The sequence below is a fragment of the Lolium rigidum genome, chromosome 1, assembly GCF_022539505.1.
Source record: "Lolium rigidum isolate FL_2022 chromosome 1, APGP_CSIRO_Lrig_0.1, whole genome shotgun sequence".
In the NCBI taxonomy this organism is placed as follows: domain Eukaryota; kingdom Viridiplantae; phylum Streptophyta; class Magnoliopsida; order Poales; family Poaceae; genus Lolium; species Lolium rigidum.
Genome location: NC_061508.1, coordinates 6,961,799 through 6,987,226, shown reverse-complemented (window position 1 = coordinate 6,987,226; position 25,428 = coordinate 6,961,799). Strand labels below are relative to the sequence as shown.

The window sequence follows — 25,428 nt, the reverse complement described above, 5'->3', positions numbered from 1 at the left end:
CTAGAACACCATAGCAATACTTATGGTAGAACACAACCCGTATCTGCAAGATGGCGTGCGCTCGCCTCCTAGACGATGCCGAGGCGGCAACAATCGCCATATGGGAGGTGTTCAAGGCAGAAAAGATCGTCATGTACGCGCAATTGAGACCCACGAGGAGCGGTATGCGTTGTACGTCAAGGGGATGGTGGAGGATGTGGAGGCCGTGACGCGCGAAGCCTTCTATGTGGTACAGGGAGCAGGCGGCAACGGTGTGGACGACGACGCTAGGCCCAGGCAGCACTAGCTAGGGGCACGTGTCGCAATTTTGCGTGGGTTGACGCTTTCTCAACGGCGTCGACAAGCTCAGCGACGCCCCGAACGTTGCTCTCGCGTTGTTCGAAACCACCCAGCACGATGAGGCTGCTCGGAAGCGGCTATCGAACGGCATGCCTTGGCGAATAGGCGTGCATCCATCCAGGTCTCCTCGGTCGTGGCCCACTGCATGGCACGCGAGGCATCGGTGGAGGGTTTTGACATCGTCATGATCTTGGCTCTCTAAGTGAAAAATCCATATCCTTTTGTGACGAGGGTTGAGATAGCGTCACCCCCTCCAACACATTTCTACCTCTGAATCATCAACCAATGGTACTATTGTAGAACTGCATGCTCTGGCCAATCTATTAGAAAAGACTTGGTAATACATTATACTCAACAGTTCTCCTTGCCAGACATTGCATTTTTTTTCGATGAACAAAAGAATATGCAATGTCACCAAGCGCAGATGGTAGAAGACTTGAGAAACAATATGCAATGTCACCAAGCGCAGATGGTACAAGACTTGAGAAGATTATTCCGCGGGGTTACAGTGATGTGCTTGTGGTTTGTTTTGGCGAGACCTTCCATCAACTGTTGACGGGTGTAGAACACTACCGAAGCCTCCAACGACTCTTTCAATCCAATCATGCAGATGTAGTTACCTATAGCAGTCATTTTGCTAGGGTGTTGCTTTCATTTGTTTTCCGAGCGTGTTGCTTTCCTTCATTTCTTTACTTTGCGAGTTTTCTTTGTTATAAGCCACTATCACAAAATCATTTTCCTATGTGGTTGGTTGTTCGAATCTTACTTAATCTAGCTTAAGATCTTGATCAAGAGTCTCTGGTCTAATTAAGTGATCACTAGCTAAAGTAACATTGCTGATCAGTCCAACAAGTCAAGTCATGGCATGTACCCCTACGTCTACATGTAGACCCTCGTGGAGTCGATAATTGAAGTTGTGGCTGCGAACAATTAATTCAAACACCGTGAATGCGACCCTCTAAAACGATGGAGATGTGTAATTTTGTAGGTGATCCCACACAAATGAACAAATAAGTTTTGCATCTATAAGTGTCGTTACGCTGGAGGCCTAAAGGCGGCATCGAGCTTTACTCACGGCTCGCCATCGAAGGATGTTGAAGGAAAACAATGCTGAATTTTTCAGGAGCTCCCCATCCGCACATGAGGTGAAAATATATCTCTTTTGTGAATAAGAAAATAAGAAAGAGATATACCAACATATACTGTAGAGAAGGGATGGAGAGTACTCCCTCCGTCTTGGTGTATAGATCATTTGTGTATCCCTAAGTAGTTAATTTAATAAATACATTAATAGTATATACATATTAATGCATATCGTATATTACGTTGGTCAAATTGATATACGCATATGAACTGTACAATTGGATGGAGTAGTATATACATGAGCATACATTGAGCAAACATATTTCTTCTACGGTTAAAATATATCTTGATATATCTATATTAATGTCAAGTAATATGAATTGAAGGAAGTGGGAGAATATGAGCAAAACTTATTTAGGAAAAGCAAATAAGTATAGGAGCGTGTATGTATGTATATGGTTTGGTGAAGTTGGTTGGGGCTGAGGTGAATGAAAGACGCGGCGGGCCCGTGTGGCGCACGTGGCTAGGGTGGCCACCGGGGCCGGGCACACGACAGGCTAGCTACGCAGCCGAGCCGGGCCCCTGTTCGCGAAGCCACCACCACCATATCCCCAAACTGCCCCTCTGCCGTCGGCATCCGCAAGCAAGCAGGCGTGGTTGACTGACTGGTTTGCTACAAGCTTTGCCGTGTTCCATCTCCTGAGGTCAGCTTCATGGCAGGCAGCGCGTGTTCAGCTTAGCTAGCGACTTAGAGCATGTCCAGTCGCGTTCCCAAAACCGTCCCCCAAAGAGATTTAGGGCACGCCGGACAAAAAAACGTTCCAGCCACGTCCCCCAAAGCCCATTTTTGTCCGGCGCGGCCCGATACGGTGTCCGGCGCCCCGAGCCCGTCCCCGTCCCACAGGGGACGCTCCGGGAACGCCGGACACAACGAAAAGCGAGGCGAACCGACGCGGGGCCGACCCGTCGCCGGCACAGGGAAAATTCGTCTCACACTCCCGCCAAATCCCGCCGCTCCCGCCAAATCGCGCCTATACCGCCGCGCACATGCCTCCCAAAACATATCCCGCCGCCGATTCATTTCTCCTATCCCGCCGATTTCTTTCTCCCTCCCGCCGTCCACCCGCCGCCGCTACCCTCTCTACATGGCGCCGCCGACGGCCCCCAAAAAGATGGCGAAGAAAGCGGCCAAGAAGCCGCCGGCAATGGGACGAAAGGGGCGATAGCGCCGTTCGCGAGGCCGCGGAAGGCGCCGGCTGCGAAGAAGAAGCTCGAAGGATGGACCGACGATCAATGGCAGCAAGATTGCCTCGCGCCGGAAGCTATCGACGGCGGAGCGGAAAGGACCGGAGGGCGGCGGAGCCGGAGAAGAAGGCTCGGGCGGCGCGCCGCACCGCGCACGTAATGGCCGGGTGTATCGCCGCCACCAACGCGAGCCCATGGAGTACCTCCGTGCCGGTGTACGTTCCGGGAGTGATCTCTCCGTCGCAAGCCGCCTTCTACAACGACGGCCCCTCCGCCACTCCCGGGTGCGTGACGCCTAACTTGTCGCCGCACTACCAGGATGCGCTGCCGCACGGCGGCTTCAACCCCAACAACCTCTACTCCCCGGCGTACGAGCAGCGCGCGAGCCGGACCCGGTCCGGACGGCGACCCTTTCACCGGCCGCAGGGGTCCGCTCGAATACGACGGCGCCGGTGCTGAGGAGGACGACCGGGTTGAGGTGGAGGACGACGAGGAAGAGGACGGGGTGGAGGACGACGAGGAGGACGATGATGAGGACGAAGAGGGCGGCGATGAAGAGGACGACGAGGGTGCCGGTGACGATGATCTCGTGGAGGTAGACGCGGACGGCGTGAGGACGAAGAAGAAGAAGAAGAAGAAGGCGTCGGGCACACGAGGCCCAAAGTGGACGGTTCTGGAAGATCTTTGTCTGTGCGAGTTGTGGGCGACGGTGAGCCATGACTCCATCATCGGCGCCAACCAGAAAAGCGGGAAGTATTGGGCGAGGATCAAGGCCGAGTTCGATGAGCGCAAGCTCATCAACAACGACTACCAGAAAGTGCCAATGAAGAGGAGCCGGAAGGCAATGTCGACGCGATGGGCCATCATCCGAGCGTCGGTGAACTCCTTCCATGGGTACCATCACGACTTAGAGACCGGAGGCGACGAGCGGCGCCGACGTCGCCAACCTGGTACGACTCTTTCTTCCATAATCCGTAGCGCCTACATTGTGTTCGATGAAATGACTCTGCTTCCTTTGGTTAGTTTGATAGGGCCATGGATTTGTACGCGAAGAACTCGGAAGGTCACAAGTCTTTCGTGCTCATGCATTGCTATGGCAAGCTCAAAATGAATGAGAAATGGCGGCCGACGCGCTTGTCGCCGTCCAAGGGGAAGGACGCCATTGATCCGGGACGCGCCGCCGGCAACTTCGACAGTGGCGTCCTATCGGCAACAAGGCTGCCAAGGCCGCCTTGGCCGACGCTGCGTCGTCCGAGAAGACGCAGCGCCGATCACGAAATGCCTCGCCGACGTCTCCTCGACCTTTATCTCCCGCGACAAGAAGGCCGATCAAAGGTGGGCCGAGCTGCTCAAGAGGCAAGAGGAGAAGCTGGAGCTCAAGAAACGCAGGGACGACATGTCCCTACTGAGAACGTCGACAGAGGGAATGTCTCCCCGGACGCGAGCGGCGCACAACTTCTTCAAAGGCCGGATCCTCGACGACATCGAAGCCAAAATGGCGGCGGCGGACGCGGCGGCCCCGGCCGCGGCATCGGCGGCGGCGGCAGCGCGAAGCAAGAGCAGGGCCGACGCGTCTTCTATCGCTACACCTGCGTCGGCCTCTGCGTCGGCGACGGAGCGGACGCACCATGCACAAGCAACGGGCAGATCGCGACGAGGTCACCGTGCTCGACGGGCCGGCGTCGACTCGGGATACGACGCCGTCGCCCAACCCCTTCCCCTTCTTCTAATTTGCATGCACCACCGGTCTATAATATGATCGCGCGCCCGGTACTTTGATCGATCGCCGCTACTCGATCGCGACGAATCGGCGGGAACGATCTCTTTTGAATGCATCTACTTGAATTTCTGATTGGGGCGGCGTTTGGGGACGCGGCTGGGGAGCGACGTCCCCCAAACGCGGCACGAACGAAACACGTCCCCCAAACGCTCGATCCGGCGCGGTTTGGGGGACGGGTTGGGGGACGCGACTGGAGATGCTCTTAATTAACCCCCGCTGCCCATCGCCTAAACCGGAAACTTAATTCATTATCGTTGGTTCCTCAAGTTTTGCAAATCTAATTTTGGTTGCTTACCTCTGTTTTAGTCTAAATCCGCCTTCAAACTCTTAATTAAGTCTAGTTTTGGTTCCTGACAGCGGTTCAATGATGGTTGACTGATTTTCACCTCTTTTTTGCCATCGTGGGTAAAATTGCCCGGTTTTAATTTACGTGGGATCTCTTGCGCTAACACACATGTACGTCGCCCCCGCCTTTCTTGCTTGGTGCAGTCGTCCTCGCCACTTCAGCCGCCACCGCCTTTCCTCCCGATGCAAAAGCTATCGCATGTCCGTCGCTTCTGCCTTTCCAGCCTAGCTTATCCGCCCTCCTAGTGTCAGGCTCTGTCGCTAGGTGTTAGGTGGGTTACTACGCTAAACGGATAATGATCACGATCTCGCCGGCGAATATTCGTAGTGCTAATTGTATAACTGATCTCGAGGTGAGATGGTCCTACGTGGACTAAACATGTGCAAATCTGTCCACGGTGGCAAAAAAAGAGTCAAAAACAGGTCAACCATTGTTAAACCGCTACCGGGGATCAAAATTGTACTTAATTAAGAGTTTAAGGACTAATTTAGACCAAAACAAAGTTAAGAAACCAAAGTTAGACTTTTAAAAACATGAGGGACCAAAAATACACTTAACCCTTATCACTTTAGTTGTAAGCTAGCTGACCTTCCTTCCACAGTGAAGAGAAGAGAAACAAAGAGACGTGTCCTAGGAGAATGGACTTTTGTAGCTCATCCTACGCGGAGACCCTTTTTTGAACCTCTGAAAATTCGAATTTAATAAACATTAAAATGATCGAAAAACATACCAGGATATGTCCAATATTGAAATCAACCAGTGTGCAAATTTTTAGAAAAAAAAAATGTTATATTTTAAACATGGAAAAACGACAAATCTTGATTTCATAGTTGGTGAACAGCAACGAACAGAACATTATCACTATCGTGATTTTCTCAGTTTCCGAGATCTTGTAATTTTTATTGAGGGCTCCATACAGTGTATTTCGTTCTGAAAGTTTACACACTGATCGAATACAGGATTTACTATGTCCAGGTATTTTTTTCTGGTAGTTTTTGGAACTTTCAAAATTAAAAGCTTTGTAGTCTCAAAAAAGAAAAGAAAAATTAAACCCGGTCTACACGTACTGTTGGGTTGGGTTTCCGCGCGTCCTACCAACCAATTTGCCAGGGAGCCATATACATGCACGCGTATGCAATACACCGATACATATGCATGCATGGGATGTTGGTGGTGGTATTTGGAGCCACGTTTATGCATGTGTGTTTAGATGATTAAACGGTGGTTGGACGAGAACCAGCCGCTGCTGATGGGTGACGGGTAACGCTTCAGAAAGAGGTTGGACAGGACCTGAGAAGCGATCCGCATGCCGGGCCGTGTATCGGGCGTGCATAGACACGCTAATGCGCTATCATTGGTAACACTATGCACATGGATATGGATAAGGAAAGTGGTTAGGGAGAGAATTATGACATATGTTAGTTCCTCTTGGAAATCTTAGTATAAATCAGAAACATGATTTCTCAAATCGGCGTACCAACGGAGATACTATCGACCATTTTGCTGCATATTAGTTATGGTTGATTTAGATGTATTTGTATACATGCGGTTAGGAAGAGAATTATGACATATGTTACTCCAGTTCCTCTTGGAAATCTTAGTATAAATCAGAAACATGATTTCTCAAATCGGCGTACCAACGGAGATACTATCGACCATTTTGCTGCATATTAGTTATGGTTGATTTAGATGTATTTGTATACATGCGAATCTTGGAACAGATGGAGATGCACGTACATGTAATGTGTGACTATAAAAAAAGCATGTTGGTTTCTTTCGCATAATTTGGTAACAGGAAATATTTGTTTTCTTGCCTCACCTAATATCTTTTGTTACTCCTTCCGATCCAATATACTTGTTGCAGGTTTGATAAATATAGAAAATTTGTTAGGAAATATTTTACCTAAATTAACGACAAGTAATTTGGATCGGAGGGAGCGGAATTGCTCATTTGGTTGTACCCGTTCAAATAGAGGTTTTGTTTTTCTTTGGAGTTTCAATCATTTTCTTGTTCAATGGTGATCCCGTAAATTTTGTACAAGTCCTGGTTACTTTTGTGAATTTAGTATTTTCTTATTTGTATTTTCTTTAGTACATGTTTTATTTGTCTTTGTAGGTTTGTATTTGCTGCGGTTGTAGTCTTATATTGCAATTGTGCTTTTTTTTAATCTTGGCCGTTAGCCCTTTTGCATAGTGGCATTTTTATTGATACAATCACACCTGCCAGTTTAGTTCCAGCGGAAGTCACAAAAGGTGGAAAAACTATTGTTTGTTTCAATAATTTTTGCTCTAAACACTCGTCACTTTAATAAGAGACTTAGTTCTTGTGCAGTATTACTAGGTGTGGGGTACTATTATTGTAGCGGAACAAAGCTAAGACTGATCATTATTTCCATACAAATCAATATATAGCCTTTTCCATTTTTATTACGTGTATCTTAATTTCTATTAAATCATAGAGCAGCTATAAGGGCATCTTCAATGGTAGACGCTTGTTTAGACGTTGAAGTGAAAAAAAGTCTGGCTATTAATCCTAGGGTCTGCACAACAGCTAACATCTCCAACGGTAGTCAAGCTAAGACGCTTATTTCTCCAACAGACTCAGTCCATGTTTTGTGCCGCACAAGCCAAAAACTGAGGAAGCATCGACGCAATGTTTTGCATCAGCGCGTAAATATAAGCGCCTATCAACCGGGATTACGTCTAACAACTGCCGATAGGCCGGGTAAAAATTCCTGGCGCCCCTAAACAAGCATCTCCATTGTAGATACCCTAAGACTCTAATATAGTACAACTAAATGGTTTTCTATTTTCAAAACGTTTTAAAACAATCCTTAAGCTCGAACGCGTTCTTTGTCATCTGATTCCCTGCGTAACGCTGCGATATGTTCGGCAAGTAACGTAAGCTCTTTCCCCCACAACCCTTATCTTTTGTTAGAATTGTTCAAATGCGCGCACGGCGTTTGGTCCTTTTTTAATCAAACTTCCTTGTTCAGCGGGAGTTCTATCAATTTTGTGAAATATCTTTTACTTTTGCTAACTACTTCCTTCCTTCATATAGTTGCTTGAATAGTCAAATCTGACTACTTTTTGCTATCTTTTTGGACAAATACTAGTATTTAAAGTAACAAAACAGTATATATAATTATATTCACCATGAAATACATTTTCATATTTTCAAAATTTTGTATTTCATGTGTGGATAGATTTTAGCTCTATATACTTGGTCAAAGTTACAATTTGACATTTCAAAAACCCTAATACACCTTATGAGAATAATTAGAGGGAGTATATGTTTCTATTTATTTATTAAGCTTTGTACTTGTTACGGTTGTACTTTTATATTATAATTGCACTTTTATGTGTGCAAATTCACTTTTTTGGAAAAAGTGCAGTTTTTTCAGTAAAACCAAACTTATTAATCATACACTTGCACTTTAGTGGTGGCGCACAAACAATTCAGTAAATTTTTTCTTAAATAATTTTCTCCCTAAATGCTTCTTATTTTCATACAAGTTGGACATGTGGATGTTGTGCATTTAATTGAGGGGAGAAAGTCATGTTAAAACATATTAATCGAAGATTCATTCCGATGGAATTAGGACAAATAGATTATTATTCTGTTGTTATCACCAGATTTTGGCTAAATCAGGAGGTGGGCCGCGATCAAAGATGGGCTTGGGAGATTACATATGGAAGAACTATGAAGCGGCCTCGCACGGAGAATTTGGGCTAGTTAGCCCGTGTATCTTAATATAATAGATTGTATATCGGTTTAGAAGTTAGATTTTATCTCGTGCACGGTTTAGTGCACGCCCACATTAGAAAGTCCGCTGGACTATAAATATGTACCTAGGGTTTATGGAATAAACAACAACTCACGTTCAACCCCAAAAACAAACCAATCTCGGCGCATCGCCAACCCCTTCACCTCGAGGGTTTCTATCAGGTAAGCGACATGCTGCCTAGATCGCATCTTGCGATCTAGGCAGCACAAGCCCCACGTTGTTCATGCGTTGCTCGTACTGAAGCGCTTTTGATGGCGAGCAACGTAGTTATCATTAGATGTGTTAGGGTTAGCATTGTTCTTCGTTTAAGCATGCTTACGTAGTGCAACCCTTGCATATCTAGCCGTCCTCACGCCTATCTCAGGTGTGGGGCGGCACCCGCTTGATCATTATTTAGTAGATCCGATCCGTTACGATTGCTCCTTGTTCTACAAGGATTAGTTTAATATCTGCAATAGTTTGGCCTTACAATGGGGGGAGGATCCAGTGGCACGTAGGGTGGCGTTCGCAAGTCCTAAACGGGATGTTCCTAGGATCAACTTCATGTTGGTTTTCTGGCCTTGTTTAGGATCGGCTTACGAGCACCGTGCGTGGCCGCAAGGCCCAACCTGGAGTAGGATGATCCGGTTATGTGGTGAAAACCCTAAATCGTCGTAGATCTCATTAGCTTCATCTTGATCAAGCAGGACCACCAAGTATTCGTGCACCCCGTACGGATCATGGGTGGATCGGCTCTTTGAGCCGATTCACGGGATAACCCGAGAGCCGATCGAGGCTCGTATTTAACGTTTACATGTATGCCCTGCGAGAAACTAAGCGAGGCAACCTCATCACCTTCCCGACCGGGTATAGGTCAGGTGGCACGCCCTTGCACTTCGCAACGCCGCGTGTGACCGGAAGAGCATTGCGGGCCGTCGCTCGGAGGGGTCTCGGCCGGCCGCGGCTCTAGGCTCCCCCGGCTCTACGGTGTTGACAAGGCCGCCGCCCGCCGGTGGGTTTTGGCAGATCAACACATTCCGGCACGCCCGGTGGGACAATCGTCTACATCAACCACATCGCCATCTACATCTGAGATGGCGGACGGCACGCCAGTCACATGCGACGAGATCAAAGCCATCCTCGAAGCCGCACTCTTCGGCTCTCCCCACCGAACCCACTCCCATGGCGTCAGGGGGAGGGGCTCCACGCCCGAAGGCGCACTTGATGGGAGAGATCTCTCCACCCCGTTGGAGGAGCGCACCAAGTCTCTGAAACATGACGGGATCAAGGCAACCCGTGGAACCGAACTCATCGGCTCCGCTGAGACGACCCGGCCGCACGACATCAGGCTCGGTAGAAACCCACGTCCGAGTCCCGGTGTCGACACGGTGGATCTCAGCCACCCCATAGATCAGCCAAAGTTTTCCTTTGGTGTCAATGTGGCGGGATCTGCAAGCCGCCATGACAAAGAGGAAACAGAAAGCAGCCACTCCCGTGGCAAGGATGAAGAGGGGGCCGATCCGCGCGGCCGACCCCGAGGTGAGGACATGCGGTACCTGGCAAGGGAGGGAATAAGAAGCATGCGGTATCAACGCCCACACTCCAAGCGCCCTCTCAGCAAATACGAGCAACACCAGGACCGACGTCGGCGCTACGACGCCGACGATGAAAGGAATTTCGGTACGATGCCGAGGTCGGAAGGTACCGCCAACATGGTAGAAGCAACAACGGGTACGGTCGTCGCGCCGAGGGGAGGCCAAGGGGGCAGAGTGACATGGATAAGCACCGGGACTGCCCGTTCTTCAAACATTGCTCGGGACTCGGGGATGAGCCGATTGCCAACAATCGAGGACCGCCTGAATGCAAACAAAGGAAGAAGGGTGCCGCTAACATGTCTGTGTTCAGCCGGCTAGGGCCTTTCCCGCATCGGGACAAGTGTGCCGAGTCCCCTCAGATGGAAGATCTCGAGGAGCTAGAGGACGGTAGTGAAGCATACAAATATCATCAGCCCAGATGGGGCCCTGATGGGCTCAGCCGTTCCCAGAAGCAAAGAGGCCAGCGTCTGCGTGAGTTGGAAGAAACTGAAAGATTATACCTGCGCACGCTAAGGAAGGCACGGCCTGATCTGGCCGCCAAAATTCTGCGAACCACGGACGAGGAAGGTCGGCCACAAAGAAAAGAGTGGCGCCCCGAACGGAGAAAAGCCGATGATGAAACGTCGGCTGGCACAAATATGGTGTTTATCCTCCCGTCGGAGTTCGGTGCTCCGGGCTTAGATGAGACATCCGTGGCACAACTTGATCTGCGGCCCACGGCCGGTTATCTTTGAGAAGCCACGAGACAGGAGCTACGGGCATCCGAAGGCCCTGTACTTACGAGGGTATATCGATGGGAGGCACCGTAAACAGGATGCTGGTAGACACCGGAGCGGCAGTTAACATCATGCCGTACTCTATGCTACGTCGGCTGGGACGCTCGAGTTCGGATCTAATCAAGACCAATGTAACGTTGAGCGACTTCAACGGCCAAGCGTCTGAAGCACAAGGAGTTCTGAATGTAGATCTTACCGTAGGAAGAAAAACCATCCCCACGGCGTTCTTTATCGTTGATAGCACGAGCAGTTATGCTGTTTTGCTAGGAAGAGATTGGATCCACGCCAACTGCTGCATTCCTTCCACGATGCACCAATGCATAATACAGTGGGATGGTGATGAGGTAGAGGTCGTCCAAGCCGACGACTCGGCCGAAGTTTCAACGGGCGGCATGAACGCATGGGAAGCGACGAGGCCAAGAACCCCTCTCGGGCATCAAATTGGACGACTAGCGAGCGCATCGATGTGACAAAGGGAAGGGTTAAGCTAGTTTTATCCACGGCCCGACCATGTAGTTGAAGCCAAGCGATGTGCAAGTTGCCGAGGCCGATCCTTGTGATCGGTCCCAAGGGTCTATGAAGGATCGGTACAAAACCTTCACCGAGCAAACAGCGTGGAGGCCGATTCCGGTGATCGGCCGCGAATATCCTCACCATCCATACTGCCTGGGTTCAACACATTCACGGTCCATCAGAGCCGATGTCATCGAATCTCTCGACGAGAATCGGCTCGGGGGCGCCAAGTGGATGAAACACGAGGGTATGCGGTTGAAGAGTCTCATCCTTTAATGGTGGATATTGGAGTATGGGGGCCGATACACGGGTCGGCCAAAAAATTCGAAAATTTTCGGGAATAGCCGATGCACGGATATCGACTTAAGAGCGAGGAGCTAGTTCCCTCCAAGAATCGGAGGGCGTCGGAAATACGAAGACGTTCTCACCGGAAGTTGCTTCGACTGCCGAAGATGATGAGCTGATCCGATCGGCAAGGCGCAAGGTTTGGACTAAAGAAGCTCGGGGGAGGGCGGCTCGCCTCGAAATTCCCTCACTCCGAAGAGCCGATTTGTTCCGAATCGGTTGATACGGCGTTGCGAGTTGGAAATCAAGGATGATTGACGTGATCGGCTCGCTGCTATTCTCACCTTGAAGGCCCGGGGGCAGCTCGCCGTGAAGGTCTGCGCTCGGGGAGCCGATTTCGTTGGGATCGGCTGAACTCTGCACCACAAGTTACCTGGAGAATGGTGCTTATGGTGCAAAACTATCATAGCCTGATGGATCGGCTGTATGGACCCTCAACGGAAGGGAGGTGATCGGCTGGTGGCCCTGCGGGATAGCTCTCTTGGACAAGGTTGAGCCCGCCCCGAAATCTCAATGGTGATGATCCGTCCTTTATCCTCGTTTTGGCTGAGGCTCGGGGGGCAGCTCGCCCTCGAAGTTTAACCAACTCTGTCGAAGTGGGCCCACTCTTCGTGACGGCTCGTTCAAAAGACAGTGATTATTGTAGAAGGAAGCTGCCGGAGCTGGACGAGCAGAATTCAGAGAGGATAATGAAAAGAAGACCTGACATTATTTCAGGAGTTCTGCCGTTAGGTTCAACATGCCATCTTGAGAGATCTGCGGATTTGCGCGAGTAAAGGCTTGGCCTTGTGTGGCAAGGAGTTTGGGTCTGGGCGGATCTATCTCGAAATTTAGTGTGGGAGACCGGTGCGATGCCATCGGCTTGTTGGGCATTGTCCAGTTTGGCAATCGGCAGAATCAGAAGGAAAGACAATCGGCTAAATTATCATAAAGAGAATCGGCAAAATCGAGTTGGGGAATTTCTTCATTAATAAGCCAGATTTCTTACATAGAAGAGCTGATTGCTCTCAAAAGGGAAGACCAGGGGGATACATTGCCCCGTCTGCTACTGCTAGCCCTATGCTAAGACCCTATCTAGGGGCCGCTGCTGCCCTCGTCGTCGTCGCCACCGCCGGTGCTGCTCCCCGCCGGCTCGTCGTCGCTGCTCCAGCGGCCGCCGATAAGACCCTCGTCGTCTTCGTCCTCTTCGTCGGCGTCGTCACTGTCGACGTCGCTGAAATTCCCGGGCCAGAGGTAGCGGCGTTTGGCCGGCGGCTCGTCGGAGGAGCTGTCTTCATCCTCCTCCTCCTCTACCTCCTCCTTCACCTCCTCGGAGGTGGTGAAGTCCGCCCAGGAGAGGCGGTCGTCTTCGCTCTCCTCCACTACTTCTTCGTCAGCAAGGAAGCGGAGGTCGCTCTCCCCGTCGGTTTGGGATTTGTCATCCTCGGACCAGACAGAGGAGTCATGGTCCTCTTTGTCCCACTTTGTCGGGGCAAGGATGTCGTACGCCGCTTGTGTACCCCACGAGGGCGTCGACTCTCGGATGGGAGAAGACACGTGGGAAGGATCCGACGAAGAAGAAGAGGAAGAGGAAGAGGACATGGTTGCGAGGGAGGGTTTTTGGAGCGCTACCGCGGAAGGGGTAAAGAAGAGAACTGTTCGTTGCGGCTAAGTAAAAGGAGGTGGGGGTTTTTAATTTCCGAGCAGTTCTCGAGGACATGGTGCCAAAAGCCGTCAAATCGTGCGAGAGAAGTTGGGAAGGCAAGTCGTCATGATGAGGCGTCGCTGCGACAGTTCCGCTCTGCCGTGACGCGACCCCTCTGAGGAAAAAAACAGAGTGGTTTTGAAATTATCATTACCAAAACCGGGGGGCATGTGTTATCACCAGATTTTGGCTAAATCAGGAGGTGGGCCGCGATCAAAGATGGGCTTGGGAGATTACATATGGAAGAACTATGAAGCGGCCTCGCACGGAGAATTTGGGCTAGTTAGCCCGTGTATCTTAATATAATAGATTGTATATCGGTTTAGAAGTTAGATTTTATCTCGTGCACGGTTTAGTGCACGCCCACATTAGAAAGTCCGTCTGGACTATAAATATGTACCTAGGGTTTATGGAATAAACAACAACTCACGTTCAACCCCAAAAACAAACCAATCTCGGCGCATCGCCAACCCCTTCACCTCGAGGGTTTCTATCAGGTAAGCGACATGCTGCCTAGATCGCATCTTGCGATCTAGGCAGCACAAGCCCACGTTGTTCATGCGTTGCTCGTCTCGAAGCGCTTTTGATGGCGAGCAACGTAGTTATCATTAGATGTGTTAGGGTTAGCATTGTTCTTCGTTTAAGCATGCTTACGTAGTGCAACCCTTGCATATCTAGCCGTCCTCACGCCTATCTCGGGTGTGGGGCGGCACCCCGCTTGATCATTATTTAGTAGATCTGATCCGTTACGATTGCTCCTTGTTCTACAAGGATTAGTTTAATATCTGCAATAGTTTGGCCTTACAATGGGGGGAGGATCCGAGTGGCACGTAGGGTGGCGTTCGCAAGTCCTAAACGGGATGTTCCTAGGATCAACTTCATGTTGGTTTTACGGCCTTGTTTAGGATCGGCTTACGAGCACCGTGCGTGGCCGCAAGGCCCAACTCGGAGTAGGATGATCCGGTTATGTGGTGAAAACCCTAAATCGTCGTAGATCTCATTAGCTTCATCTTGATCAAGCGAGGACCACCAAGTATTCGTGCACCCCGTACGGATCATGGGTGGATCGGCTCTTTGAGCCGATTCACGAGATAACCCGAGAGCCGATCGAGGCTCGTATTTAACGTTTACATGTATGCCCTGCGGGAAACTAAGCGAGGGAACATCATCACCTTCCGACCGGTATAGGTCGGGTGGCACGCCCTTGCACTTCGCAACGCCGCGTGTGACCAGAAGAGCATTGCGGGCCGTCGCTCGGAGGGGTCTCAGCCAGCCGCAGCTCTAGGCTCCCCCCGGCTCTACAGTGTTGACAAGGCCGCTGCCCGCCGGTGGGTTTTGGCAGTCAACATCTGTACAAATCAATAGATTACGTTTCCATTTTTATTAAGTACCTTGGTTTCGATTAAATCTTCAAGGAGCTACAAGACTGCACTACAATATATAACTAAAAAGGAAGAAAGTCACAAAGAAGTTGAAAGTGCATGGAGCCCCCATGTGTGGTTTTGGTAATTAATGACAATCCCTATGGACTAATGTTTGCATTGAGTTATATTTGTAGGAGTTGTCCATAGGCAATTCTTGAACCATATGTTGGCTTCAAGGTTGCAAGAAGAAGAATTTGATGAAGGATATCAAGTGTCAAGTATGTCTTGAAGATGAAGATGAAGTGAGCCCTCAAGTTACTTCAAGACATCAACATTATTAAGAATGAAGTGCAAGTTCAATATGAGCCATCTCGAAGAGATCCTTTGCTTGAGTCTTGCCATCCATATGGTGATCATGGATATGTGAAGATGTGCCGAAGAAGAAGCTCTCCCATGGTGGATTATGGGGGAGCAATCCACATGGTGGTCATGGTTATGTGAAGATGCGCCGAAGAAGAAGCTCTCCCATGGTGGATTATGGGGGAGCAATCCACAAGACTTCGTCAAGCAAGCACAAGCAAGAAATGCGTTCCATCTTGTTGAGGTCAAGATCGTCGTCATCGAGCTCAAGTGGAATGCGCAAGTATAAGGTTTGCTCTTGATAGGGTTTCTTTCCCACCGGTCTTATAGTGTAGTTGGAGACCGGTTTATAGTTTAGTTGTCGTACTATCAAGAGGGCTCTCGAGTGACTAACTCGATCGTATCATTCGGAGAGAGCTCAAACCTTTGCATCCTTGCATCATCTTTCTTGGTTGTTATTTGGACCTTATCCATGTGATGTTTTAGAGCTTGTGCTTATTCTCATGACAAGCTCTAGTTCATCGAAAACGGATTTCGCATAGATCACTTGTTGCGTTTTCGAGTTTGGTTCATCATCTTTCTTGGTTGTTATTTGGATCTTATCCATGTGATGATTTAGAGCTTGTGCTTATTCTCATGACAAGCTCTAATTCATCAAGAATGGTTTTTGCACGGGCAACTTGTTGCATTTTCAAGGTTGGAGGTTTTACCGGTATGTACTTTTTAGATAGGTCAAACCTTTCATCATTTATTTCTATCCTACATTGTTGGATTATGATGGTTCTCTGCATGATCTTGTAGAGCTTGTTCCTAGCTTTAAAACAAGCCCAAGATCATCAAAATCGGAGTCCGGATGCTAAAGTTATGCTCGTTTCAATTTGATGTTTCTGCCAGTTTTCAGGGGGGCGGATATTCCGGCCCAAGTTTGGGGCGGATAATCCGCCCCCCCCGAAATATCCGGTTTTTGGGAAAATCCGGCCAAATATCCGGCCAAATGTCCGGGCCCCTTGCTGAGAGCAGTTTTCTCATGTCCTTAACCGTTTTTTGGGGCCCGGATATTTTGTAAATATCCGGCCCGGAAAATCCGGCCTGAGCACACCCAAACGGTCATATTTCGATGGGAGGGGGTATTTAAGCCCCCCTTCTTCCTCCTTGGGCAGCTACCTCTTCCCATTTGTGCTCTCCACCATTGTTGACCTTGAGAGCTTCCCTTTCCCTATACTCCTCCTATGCTTCTTGAATCTTTTTGAGGGAAAAGGAAGAGGAGATCTAGATCTACATTCCTACCAATCAAATCCCTCTCTTTGTGAGGAGAATCCACTAGATCTAGATCTTGGAGAAATTTGGTGTTCCTCCTCTTATTTGTTCTTCCTCTCTTATTCCCCCAATAGCTTTTGTAGCTTTGTTGGAATTTGAGAGAGAAGGACTTGAGCATCTTTGTGGTGTTCTTGCCATTGCATTTGGTGCATCGGTTTGAGTTCTCCACGGTGATTCGTGGTGGTGAAAGCAAGAAGGTTGTTACTCTTGGGTTCTTGGAACCCTAGACGGATTCTAGGCCTTTGTGGCGGTTTGTTGGGAGCCTCCAATTAAGTTGTGGATGCGTGCCCCAATCTTTGTGTAAGGCCCGGTTTCCGCCTCGAAGGAAATCCCTTAATGGAACCGTGACCTAGGCCTTTGTGGCGAGGGTCACCGGAGATTTAGGTGAGGCGCCTTCGTGGCGTTCGGTGTGTGGTGTGAGTACCGCATCTTGGGGTGAGGCCTTTGTGGCGTTGGTGTGCATCGAGCAACCACACCTCAAGGTGAGCCTCTTGTGGCGTTCGGGAGCACTAAGCCACCGCACCTCTCCAACGGAGATTAGCACTTGCAAGAGTGTGAACTTCGGGATAAATCTTCGTCTCCCGCGTGCCTCGGTTATCTCTATACCCGAGCTCTTTACTTATGCACTTTACCTTGTGATAGCCATCGTGCTTGAAGTTATAGTTATCTTGCTATCACATACTTGCTTGTATTGCTTACCATAAGTTGTTGGTGCACATAGGTGAACTCTTGCTTAGAATAAATTGTTGGTGCACATAGGTGAACCATAGTATATAGGCTTTGGGCTTGACAAAGTAAACACTAGTTTTATTCCGCATTTGTTAAGCCTATCTCGTAAAAGTTTTAAACCGCCTATTCACCCCCCTCTAGGCGACATCCGTATCCTTTCAGAAGTTACAAGCTGGTATAGGCTCCATCCCAAGTCCTACTTCCCACTCGTCCACGTCGTGCAACATGGGCAAACCCTCTAGAAAGATAGAAAGAAAGAACGAGCATAAAAAAAACCAAGACATAAATCTCGGGAGGCGATCCTACATTAAAGGTGTCAACTTTTCTAGCCGTCGTGGTGAAGTAGCAACGAGGAGGAAAATAATCTAGAATTCAGGTCTAATGTATTGGAAATGTAACGAGTAATATACATGCTCACCCCTAAAATTGTGGTAAAACAGAGGAATAGTAGAAGAGTAGCTTGTTAAGGAAAAGTCAAGAATGGAACTTCCTGCTATTTCTTTAATTAGTCCATGCAAATTGCGGCCTAGATCTAGTGAATACATGGATTCCATTCAACATTGACACTATGACTTTAGCCCGATTCGTGCATAACAAATTAGTATTTTTAATATGCGAGGGCCGTTTAGAGGTAAGACCATAAGAAACTATTTAACCATCGTAGGTCCATCCATAAAGCAAGATTGGTTAAATCCATGTGTCCTCCTTGATTAGCAAGATTCTCCGAACCCCATGAGTAGAGAGACAAGGTTCTCGCCAATCATGTGGGATTAGAAAACTCAATTAAAGGGCCTGGAAACAGTGTTTGACACCTTGAAAAATGATGATTAGTATTGAGCATCGGAAATTTTTGCTTAAAGTAAACTTGGTAGTAATAATAACTTTACTAGATTCCAGTCCTCTTAACGCGGACCGCTTCCACATCAATCACAAGATTCCAAGTATCCAAATCCTTGGAAAAAATCATATAAAAATTCTTTGAAAAGAAATATTCCCATGTAAGCATTTGCCATTATTCAAAACAATACATCAACATCGATATATGACTTTGTTTCATGGAGAGACTTTTCAATTAATCAATTACTACTACATTTTGCAGCCTAGCATCGCCTCGCCTCGCGTCGCTCCTCCTGGAAGCGTGAGCTGTCGATGCGGCCCTGGAAGAAGCGGGCCTCGCTTTCTCAACCCACCATTCCGAGCTGGCTGGCGGAAAACCGATTGGACACTTCGCGGCGCGCGCAGGAACCATCGGACAGCTGCGAGAAGGAAAAAGGTCACGACCCGGGCCCACGTCCCCCAGGGCTGGGGGCACCCAGGGGCACGTCCGTCTTTTCGCCCCCCACCGTATAAACATACGGCTCATCATACGCTGCGCGTATATATAAGCCGGTTTCCGAGTCTAACGGCTCTGCTTCCTTCGTCGTGGCCGCCGCGGAGAGAAGAGAAGAGAAAAAAAAACTCAATCTCTCTCCCCCTTCCTCCTCTATCCGTCTCTCTCTCCGGCTCGTGGTGTGAGGTGGCGCAGCGGGACACCACACGAATCCGTCTCCACTCCCCCACCGACCGCGCGCGCGATACCCCTCTCCCCGAGCGCGCCCCCACAGGAGACGAGCGGAGCGCCGCCCCGGCGCCGCCGGCCGGTCCGTGGTTCCGGCCCCCGTGGAGCACGCACGCACGCGGTGAGTCCTCCTCCCTACCTAGGGCGATCTGGCGGCGGCTCGATTCATTCGGGGATTCCGGCACGGGGTTTCCGGGGCTCCGCATTCCGGTTCCGCGCGGTCTCGTCGGGGTTCCCTGGGCAGATCTGGCGAAGCGCGTCGCTGTTTTGCCCCCATGGTGGTGGGGAATTTTTTTTTCGCCTTTCGATGCGACAACGCGGTTTTGGCGCTTGCCCCTGTTTCTGCGATAGGGTTCGTGCGGGCGACGTTGGATTCGGGGCACAAATGTCTTCCTTCCCTCCCTGGGTAATGTAGTTTTTTCCTAGGTTTGTGGATTTTGTTTTCATGTGTAGAGAATATGCATGAATAAGGCTCCGCCGGTGGGCTGCAATGTGCTCATCTTCTTCTCGAAATTATGGTGACCCCGAATAGCGAGATTTTTTCGATGCATTATGGGATTCTTCTGACCACAAATAATTGGCACGGGGGTGTGTGTTTGATCATCTCCACAATCTGGGGGCTTACCCCGACCTCGAATATTGTCAATTGGAGAGGTTTGGAAATCCATTCATATAGGGCAAATTTCGGATCTGGTGGTGGTTCATGCTTCGAATTTATGTTTCTTAACTCGAATCGTTGAATGCTCTGCACCTACCGTGGATCTGCAACTGAAACCTCAACTTCAGTTACACGTTTTGTTTCACCGTTTGACCTCAAGGATTTTTATTTTCATTTATTGCATTCTGCGCCAAGAGAGAGCCTATGGATGGAAAATATACAGCACATGTAGTAGCTATTGTGAATATGCATATATATATCATGCATGTTGCTCATCATTTTGTTGGTTCCCCCTTCAGGTTTCGGAGTTTAATCTTGGATCCTGAACCGGAACCACAGCTGCGTCATGGCGGGCTCTGTGGCCGCCTCGGGGTTCTTCCCCAACCCAGGCTCGTCCCCGGCTTCACTGGCTAGAGGTTCCAAGAGCGCGACCGGCGAATCACCGGAGACTTTGAGCGTTCGTGGGATTGTCGCGAAGCCTAACACGCCTCCCGCGGCCATGCAAGTGAAAGCTCGGGCCCAAGCGCTTCCCAAGGTTAACGGCAGCAGCAAGGTTAACCACAGGACGGCTGACAAGGACGAGACGGTGCCTTACACCAATCCCAAGACGTTCTATAACCAGCTGCCGGATTGGAGCATGCTCCTTGCAGCTGTCACGACCATCTTCCTGGCTGCCGAGAAGCAGTGGACGATGCTTGATTGGAAGCCAAAGAGACCTGATATGCTTGTCGACACGTTTGGCTTTGGTAGAATCATCCAGGATGGGCTGGTGTTTAGGCAGAACTTCTTGATTAGATCCTACGAGATTGGCGCTGATCGTACAGCTTCTATAGAGACATTAATGAATCATATGCAGGTGAGACAATGGTAGAATGCAGTTCTAATTTCTGTTCCTTGCATGTCTGGTTTCATCATTAATGTGGTTAGTTTAAATCAGGCTTACAATATCTGAAATTTTGCAGGAAACAGCTCTTAATCATGTGAAGACTGCTGGTCTTCTTGGAGATGGTTTCGGCGCTACTCCGGAAATGAGTAAACGGAACTTGATTTGGGTCGTCAGCAAAATTCAACTCCTTGTAGAGCGATATCCCTCATGGTACTTTTCTGCAAGTCATAATTTTTTTATGTCGTTTTTCTGGCAAATACCCTCTTTCTCCACTTCCAATCCAATTCATAACTCTAGCAATTCTTGTGTATTCTTTATGGTGGTCGTTTTTTTACCAGACGGAAGGTGCTTTTTGTCACATTTTTGTCCACTTAGAAGCCACACTTGATATTGTGTCTTGTTTAAGCGCTTAATCTATCAGTAATGAGCTTGTTTACATGAAGAATTGGTGTCTGTCAGCTCAATCATCAAGAGTTAACAACTAATTTGGCCTTACTTCATTCTATGACCTTGGGTACTTTTTTACTGAACTGTTGTCAATGCTATTTCTTTTCCTATTTAAGAACTTAGCATGTAATAACGTTCTGTGGGTTGTGTAAACCTTTGAGCTTGTTTACCTGAAGAATTGGTGTCTGTCAGCTCAATCATGTAATAACAATTTAAGAACTCATTCTATTACATGAGAAGTAACACAAAACGTGTACCAAAGTTGAGTAGAAGATCTATGAATTTAGAGAGATAATCCAACCACTCAAATGGCGCTCTCTGCCTAGTACGAGCAACACAAAACGTTGACACAATAGGCCCTAGTTTTGCCAAACTTGGTCTTTATAACTTTGGTGGCTAAAAGAACGATGATTCATGGATTGATTCTACAGGTTAAGAAATTGTTATTTATTTATGCTTTAGGAAGAGCATGAAAAACTGTCAGCTGTGCATGCTTGGTTCTACTAGAATTTATAGTTATTGTTTACCTATCAGAATCACATGCACTATCATCAGCAATCCTGCTCACAGAATAAGCTTTCATGTTTGGAACACCTTAAAATCAGTCGCTGCGCTCTACACCATAGATTTTATTTTTTGAGGAATAGTTGTAGCATTTTTTCCATGTTTCTGTCTACAGTGTGTGAGGTACAGGAATCTACTTTGTTCTATAAGACCATGTATTAATGGCTCAAAGCTACTAAATTAAGAGCTGTCTGGCCCATGTGTCCTCTTTTATCGAATTAAAAGAGGTCATACACCCTGGGAGATCTGAAAGTTGCCTCTATTGCTGGATTAAATGATTTGTTTGTATGCAACAAATGCTGTTGGCTCCAATGTAGAAGCTCCTGATCTAGATCCGTGGAACTGTTTGTAAATGAGACCTTCATTGATCTGACGCAACAGTGTTCTTTGATACCAGCAACTATTGTTTGTTCAACTGATCAGGTCCAATTTTAGATTGGCTCTCGTTGAGAAAAAAGAAGCAATTTAGTGTGCAGCTTTCTTTGTTATGTTGTAGTAGATTTCTTTATAGGCTGGAAAATTAGTAATGTTTCACCTGCTATAATTCTAGGGAAGATATGGTTCAAGTCGACACATGGGTAGCTTCTGCCGGAAAAAATGGCATGCGGCGAGATTGGCATGTCCGAGACTACAATTCAGGCCAAACAATCTTGAGAGCTACAAGGTTTGGTTTCCATGTGTTTGCAATGCATTTCTCCTTTTCCCTTCATGCTGTGTGTAACATCTTTTTCATCCATTAATTGTGCTTTCCCTTGACCCTTGTTTGCAGTGTTTGGGTTATGCTGAATAAGAACACTAGAAGACTTTCAAAAATGCCAGATGAAGTTAGAGGTGAAATAGGCCCACACTTCAACAATGACCGTTCCGCTATAACAGAGAAGCAGGGTGAAAAGTTGGCTAAACCAGGGGACAAAGTTAATGACCCTTCTACCAAACAGTTCATAAGGAAGGGACTTACTGTAAGTCGGTTAGATATTTATTTACTCTTGCTCATTTTACTGATCCATCCACAATATTTTTGATGGGAACTCCTTCATTCTCAACAGCCTAAGTGGGGTGACCTGGACGTGAACCAGCATGTGAACAATGTGAAGTATATTGGGTGGATCCTTGAGGTAATTTCTTTTCCACATCTTGTAGTGTTTTTTTGAAAAGTTATGGTACATATTGTTCTGGAGCATCAGGTCTGGTGTTCTGCAAAGTATACTTTCCTGCCCAATATATTGAATTCTACTTTGTTATTCTCATTCTAATATTCTACAAGGAGCCACTTTAGATTCTTGATCTTTATTTCTTCTTTTTTCAGAGTGCTCCAATTTCAATACTGGAAAAGCATGAGCTTGCAAGCATGACACTCGAATACAGGAAGGAGTGTGACCGTGATAGTGTGCTGCAGTCACTTACCAATGTTTCAGGTGAATGTGTGGATAGTAGCTCAGGCTCTGCCATCCAGTGCGACCATCTGCTTCAGCTGGAGTCTGGAGCTGATGTCGTGAAGGCACATACAAAGTGGCGACCAAAGCGAGCACATGGCGAAGGAAACATGGGGCTGTTCCCAGCTGAGAGCGCATAATTACTTGGGATGTCAGTACGGCAAGAATGGATGGTTATGGAGTATAAATTACAATCTTGCCCAGTAACACAGTACAAATGCTTTGATGAAGGATTTTTTCTGTGCCGGGGATAGGCCCACCTGCATCTTGTGCTACACACATGCCACATCACACATGGTGGCGGGTTTGGGAGGAGAATGGTCTGATTTGGAAACCTTGGGAGGATGAGGAACTGCAGGCATTGAAAAGTGGCGAAGTTGCGGTTATATGTGACAAGTGGGCGGCAGGTGTTGTGTGTTGTGATGCTGCTTTGATCGGTGAAAGAAGAATGGGGAAGCTGGATGTCTTTTTTGACCTGTGTGTGGCCGGAGTCAATGATTTGCAATGATAAATAATTTGTACTAATTTAACCCAGCTGGACCTGGACGTGTGTGTGGAGGCGATCCCTTGTAACAGCCTGATTTGTACATCCCTATCTCTTGTTTGTTGAATCGCAGCTCTCCTGCGTTTCCCTGAAAACATGTGTGTTACTGCTGAGCTAACCCCCATGCTTCAGAATTCTCTCTGTCAAATGAACTATTGTGTCAAATGATTCAACTCAGTTTTTCCTGTTTTGACAAAATTTGTCGCTTTTATCTTCTTGGTAGATCTGTAGACAGTTCCTTTCACTGTGTAGAAAAACTGGTCCGGGTTTGTCTGCTTTGCGGTTGCAGCCTTTATTGGAAGAATCTATTCTCTTATGGCGAAGTTATTGGAAGAATGTGGCTGACCTGGCGTTAGGTAGCGATGTTGATTTGTTCCAGATTTTGAGATGCTGTGTAGTATGTGTGATTATACTTTACAACATGCTGATTCGACGTGAGATTGGTGTTTTGAGCACTTCTCCGGTATTTCAGTGATTTGCTATCGCTGGTTTTGTGCCAGTTTAATATAGGGTAACGCTCTGCGTCGGTCAGCCGATCAGAGGCCCCAAAATCGGTCGTTTCCGCGCCGTCCTATCGGGATCCGATGTCCAGAATTAGTTTAAATGTAGTTTTACATTTGTCACCCTCCCTTTTCTGGAAATCAACCCGCAGTCTAGATATTTCACTTTAAAACGACAAAGCACACCTAATGTGAAGAGTATTACAACAAAAATCCTCTCTCCGCGTACAAAAAATATATACTATTACAACAAAAAGTTGCAACATTTTTTAAAAATAATGTCACAATAAAGTGGTTAAACCAATAAATTGTTTTGTTGGAGATAAATTTACAACAAAAATAGCTATTATTATTAACAAAAACCGGATACTAATACAACAAAAATCCATATGTTTGCAAAAAGAATAGAAGAAAACATTAATTTGTTACATATTGAATTACAACAAAAGTCACCAACTTTTTTTACAAAAAGTCACAAACGATTACAATAAAAAATCAATATGTTTGAAAAATGATGCAAAGTGGTCAAGCGACATTTAATTTTGCTACATATAGAATTACAACAAAAATCACCTTCTGTTGACGTCAGAAACCCCCTGGCGGGCAGAGACGGGCAACACAGTAGAGCCGGGAACAACTAGGGCTGCGGCTGGCCCCAGTCCCTCAGAGCGACGGCCCGCAAAGCCTCCTGGTCACACGTCCGATGCTATCGCAAGGGCGTGCCACCTGACCTATACCTGGTCGGGAAGGTGTGGATGATGCCTCGCTTAGTTTCCTGCATGGCATACACGTAAACATTAAATACGAGCCTCGATCGGCTCTCGAGGTTATCCTGTGAATCGGCTCAAAGAGCCGATCCACCCATGATTCGAACGAGGTGTCCGAATATATGGTGGTCCTGCTTGATCAAGATAAAGCTAATGAGATCTACGACGATTTAGGGTTTTCACCGCATAATCGGATCATCCTACTCACGATTGGGCCTCGCGCTCGCGCACGGTGACCGTAAGCCGATCCTAGACAGGGCCTAAAAACCAACACGAGGTTGATCCCCGGAACATCCTTTCTAGGGCTAGCAACTCCACCCTACACGCCGCTGGATCCTCCAACCCTTTGTAGGGCCTAACTAGTGCGGATATTAAACTAATCCTTGCAGAACAAGGAGCAACCGTAACGGATCAGATCTACTAAACTATGATCAAGCGGGGTGCCGCCCCTACACCTGAGATAGGTGTAAGGGCGGCTAGATGTGCAAGGGTTGCATAACGAAAGCATATGATACGAAGAACAATGCTAACCCTAACACATCTAAGATAACTACGTTGCTCGCCATCAAAAAGGCTTCGACACGAGCAACGCATGAACAACGTGGGCAGGCTTGTGCTGCCTAGATCGCAAGATGCGATCTAGGCAGCATGGTGCTTACCGGAGAAACCCTCGAGACGAAGGAGTTGGCGATGCGCCGAGATTTGTTTGTGTTGAACGTTGGTTGTTGTTTATTCCATAAACCCTAGATACATATTTATAGTCCAAGGGACTTTCTAATTCAGGCGTGCACCTAACCGTGCACGGGTAAAACTCTAACTCCTAACCGA

General features: G+C 47.8%; 1 protein-coding gene across 1 annotated transcript; it reads left to right on the top strand.

Moving 5' to 3' along the window:
* The first annotated feature begins 19,737 nt into the window (after positions 1-19,737).
* LOC124684860 (palmitoyl-acyl carrier protein thioesterase, chloroplastic-like) lies at positions 19,738-23,517 on the top strand. The gene is made up of 6 exons (XM_047219112.1): positions 19,738-20,315; positions 20,422-20,555; positions 21,907-22,020; positions 22,126-22,315; positions 22,403-22,471; positions 22,663-23,517. The coding sequence occupies exons 1-6, from the start codon at positions 19,806-19,808 to the stop codon at positions 22,927-22,929; spliced, it is 1,284 nt and encodes a 427-aa protein (XP_047075068.1). The 5' UTR covers positions 19,738-19,805; the 3' UTR covers positions 22,930-23,517.
* The last annotated feature ends 1,911 nt before the right edge of the window (positions 23,518-25,428 follow it).

Bases quoted from the DNA above. Each gene is read 5' to 3' on its own strand.
- LOC124684860 (XM_047219112.1), top strand. From the start codon at position 19,806: ATGGCGGGCTCTGTGGCCGCCTCGGGGTTCTTCCCCAACCCAGGCTCG. The intron at 20,556-21,906 runs GTACTTTTCTGC...CTATAATTCTAG, and splicing joins GTAGAGCGATATCCCTCATG to GGAAGATATGGTTCAAGTCG. The intron at 22,021-22,125 runs GTTTGGTTTCCA...CCTTGTTTGCAG, and splicing joins ACAATCTTGAGAGCTACAAG to TGTTTGGGTTATGCTGAATA.